At 51.8% G+C, this 3,492-nt stretch overlaps 1 protein-coding gene across 1 annotated transcript; it reads left to right on the top strand.

The window, feature by feature from the left end:
- The first annotated feature begins 1,520 nt into the window (after positions 1 to 1,520).
- LOC101739114 (uncharacterized) lies at positions 1,521 to 3,265 on the top strand. The gene is made up of 2 exons (XM_004923821.4): positions 1,521 to 2,015; positions 2,593 to 3,265. The coding sequence occupies exon 2, from the start codon at positions 2,598 to 2,600 to the stop codon at positions 3,141 to 3,143; it is 546 nt and encodes a 181-aa protein (XP_004923878.1). The 5' UTR covers positions 1,521 to 2,015; positions 2,593 to 2,597; the 3' UTR covers positions 3,144 to 3,265.
- Positions 3,266 to 3,492: the final 227 nt, after the last annotated feature.

The raw sequence follows: 3,492 nt of genomic DNA on the forward strand, positions 1-3,492 counted from the left end.
AACATATTACGCTCAGCCCGGGGAGGGGACCCCGTACGACGCCCCGCAGGACCCAGTCGTAGCCGATGTTCCACAGCAGGGGGCCCAGGACAGACCTCTGCGGAACACCGCGCTCGACCGGAAAGCGGTACATCGCCCCACCGTGTCCGATGCACTGGATCGACCTGCCCTCGAGGTAGGAGCCGATCAGTCGGCGGAGGTATGCGGGGACGCCGTGATACTCCAGCGCCCCCGTGATCACCGACCAGGGCAGGGTGTTGAAGGCGTTCCTTAAATCTAAGGATAACGCCATCGCCACCCCGCCCCGGGATACGGCTTCGTCGGAGAGGGCCCGCACGCGCAGAATTGCGTCGATAGTCGAGCGGCCCTCTCTGAAGCCGTATTGCTCCGCCGAAAGATCGGGACCCGTCTCGGTCAGGTGCCGGACGATGCGGGCCGCGACGATTCTCTCGAGCATCTTGCCCGCTTCGTCCAGCAACACGATGGGGTGATAGCCCGCGGGTGAGTCCGCGGGGCGCCCGTCCTTCCGCAGAAGGACCAGTCTGCCCGTCTTCCATTTCGACGGGAACCGTCCCGACTCGAGGCACGCTTCGAAAAGCCCCCCGAGCCGGTCCCCTAGGGCCTCGAAGGCCAAGCTCCAGACCCGGCCGTGAACGCCGTCAGGGCCGGGGGCCGTGTCCTTCGCTCTCATTTTGGACACGGCCGCATGGATCTCCGCCCCCGTGATAGGGGGAGGGGGCTCCTCGGCAGCGGGAACGCTGGGGCGACGTGGAGGTGTGCCCCACGTGGCGTCCATCTGGGGGGGCTCAAAGTCCCCCCCCGCTGCCGGCGGGAAGAGTGCCGCAACAATTTCCCGCAGCTGCCGAGGCTGGAGCCGCTCGGTCACCGGGAGCGCCCACGGTTGCAGTTTCCTGCGAACCATCTTGTATGGGCGCCCCCAGGGATCTTCGTCGAGCGACTCCAGGAGAGTCTTCATGCTCTGCTTCTTGGCCTCGCTGATGGCCAGCTGCAGCGCCGTCTGCTTTTGACGACAGTCAGCGTGCAGCTGGGCCGCCGTCTCCGCGAACGTAGCGTCGCGACGACGGCGGCGGCGGTGGCGTGCGCTCCGGTGGCGCGCCCTCACGCACTCCTCGCGGAGTCTTGCGATCTCGGGCGACCACCAGAACGCACCCCCACATGGTGCTCGGGGGCCGACCCGGGGCATGGCGGCATCACAGATATTTGCCATGGTGCCCCGGAACCAGTCGACCTCCGCATCCACGTCCGCGAGCCGCGCGGGTTTTGGTGCCCACGCAGCAACAGCGGCCGCCTCCATCAGCAACTCCTTATTCATTCGTTTCAAGGCCCACCTGGGGAACGAACGGGGCGCACCTTGCGGGAGCTCCTCCTCACCGCGCGCGCCCGCGGCTGACGACGACGACAAGGAAGAGACGGAGAGCTCAAATCGGACGTATCTGTGGTCCGAGAGCGTCTCCGCCCCCTCGAGTACGCGCCAGCCGCGGGTGCGGCGCACGGCGGACGGGGACGCGAACGTCACGTCCACGTGAGATTCCCCGTTCCACCGCACGCAAGTCGCGACCGTGCCTCTGTTTAGGAGACAGAGGCTGGTCGCGATCGCCCACTCCGAAAGGGCCTCGCCTCGCGCATCCGTGCGGGGGGAACCCCAATGTCATTACAAAATCCTAATCAAAACTTTTTTTGTTCCAAAACCGATACTCACATGCAACACTCGGATATAAAATCGATTCTGACAATAATTTCGGCTGCATTTATCAAATAAGGAATTTTTCATTTGTAAAGTTAATCCACACAAATGCTTACGTAATAAATACAATCAATTAAAGATTTTAATCCGACATTCATTTTGACATGTAGTATCTAAATAGCGGAATTAGGTGCAATAAAATTATTATCTTCTTTCATTAATTACAACCGAACGTGAAAGATACGATATTGTATAAATAGTCGTCTTGAATTCATTTGTATTATAGTTGAAACGACAACAAACAAACCAGGTATGTGATTGATTTATTATTTTCAATTTGGCTCGAAAATGTTTATAGAAAATTTTCATATCATTGAATTCAAAAGCAGGCCATGGAATGATTTAGGCTTGGTTGTGTACATGATGGAATTTTGATCGAATTAGATATACGGGTAATTTTCCGTAGAATAATTCAAGCCATCAACAGGGCTCAAAGAATTAACAAATTCTCGTGGCCTTTGTGACAGAAATATTCTAGAATGAAAATCAATTATTTTCTTTTCTTTTCAAATCAACTTAATTTAGTCTATAAGTAAAACAAAATTAACAAGGTGATTGCGGAAGTAGTTCTATCGCAACTTGTCAGCTCTAAGCATAGGTGTTTCATAATTTCCAAATAATAATTGAAGTTATTATTACGAATTACTATTTAGTGTATTGTTTTTGACCACCTTTTTTGCCTCCGTCAACTGATTTTTGAGATTAATAGGATTCACCGTTACTGGATACGACAACAAAGACATTAAATTTATCTTTTGGCACCATATTAGTTGCCAACTAACCAATAACCAACCAAATAACCAATATTAAAATGTTTTATTTTCCAGCAAAAATGAAATCTGTGATCATCATCGCCGCCTTCGTTGCCGTGGCCATAGCCGCCCCTGCCCCTGGCAAGTACGAGCCCATCTCCGTTGGACCTGCTCTTGTTGACACCTACGAACCCATCTCTGTTGGACCTGCTCTTGTTGACACCTACGTGCCCATCTCTGTTGGACCTGCTCTTGTTGACACCTACGAGCCCATCTCCGTCGGACCTGCTCTTGTTGACACCTACGAGCCCATCTCTGTTGGACCTGCCATTGTTGAAGGTGCCCCTGTGACTGTCACCGGCGCTGATGGCACTCCCCTCGTCCAGATCATCATCAACGTGAACCGTCCTTCCGAGATTGCCGCTGATCCCGTTGATGTTGAGGACATTGCCGAAGAGCCTTTGCCCGAAGTTGTTATTCTCCCCACTCCCGTATTTCCTGAAATCGACGTTCCTGAACCCGTGGAGCTCCCCAGCCCTGTCCTCCCCGAAGTCGTCAAGCCCGTAATTGTTGGTACCCCTATCATCCCGGCTCCCGCTGTCACTCTTCCCGAGACCCTCAACTGAGCCAGCTTACTGATATTCTTGCAATAGTACAGTATAATTGTAAATAAAAATACAAAAATGATGATCTAAATGTAAAAATATTGTATCATGAGCACCAATAAATAACTCAATTCAAAATAAAATAATCTTTTAAATTTCCCAAAATATATCTATACATATACATAAAATTGGAGTGTCTGTTTGTAATAATGAAATAACCGCTTTTTACTACATGCATATAAATATGCATACGGTACATACACCAAAATGACATTTTTTACAATATTTATCTGTCTGTCTGTCTGTTTGTTCCGACTAATCTCTGGAACGGCTGGACCGATTTTAACGAGACTTTCACTGATAGGTAGCT

This window comes from Bombyx mori, chromosome 5 (genome assembly GCF_030269925.1).
Source record: "Bombyx mori chromosome 5, ASM3026992v2".
Lineage (NCBI taxonomy): Eukaryota > Metazoa > Arthropoda > Insecta > Lepidoptera > Bombycidae > Bombyx > Bombyx mori.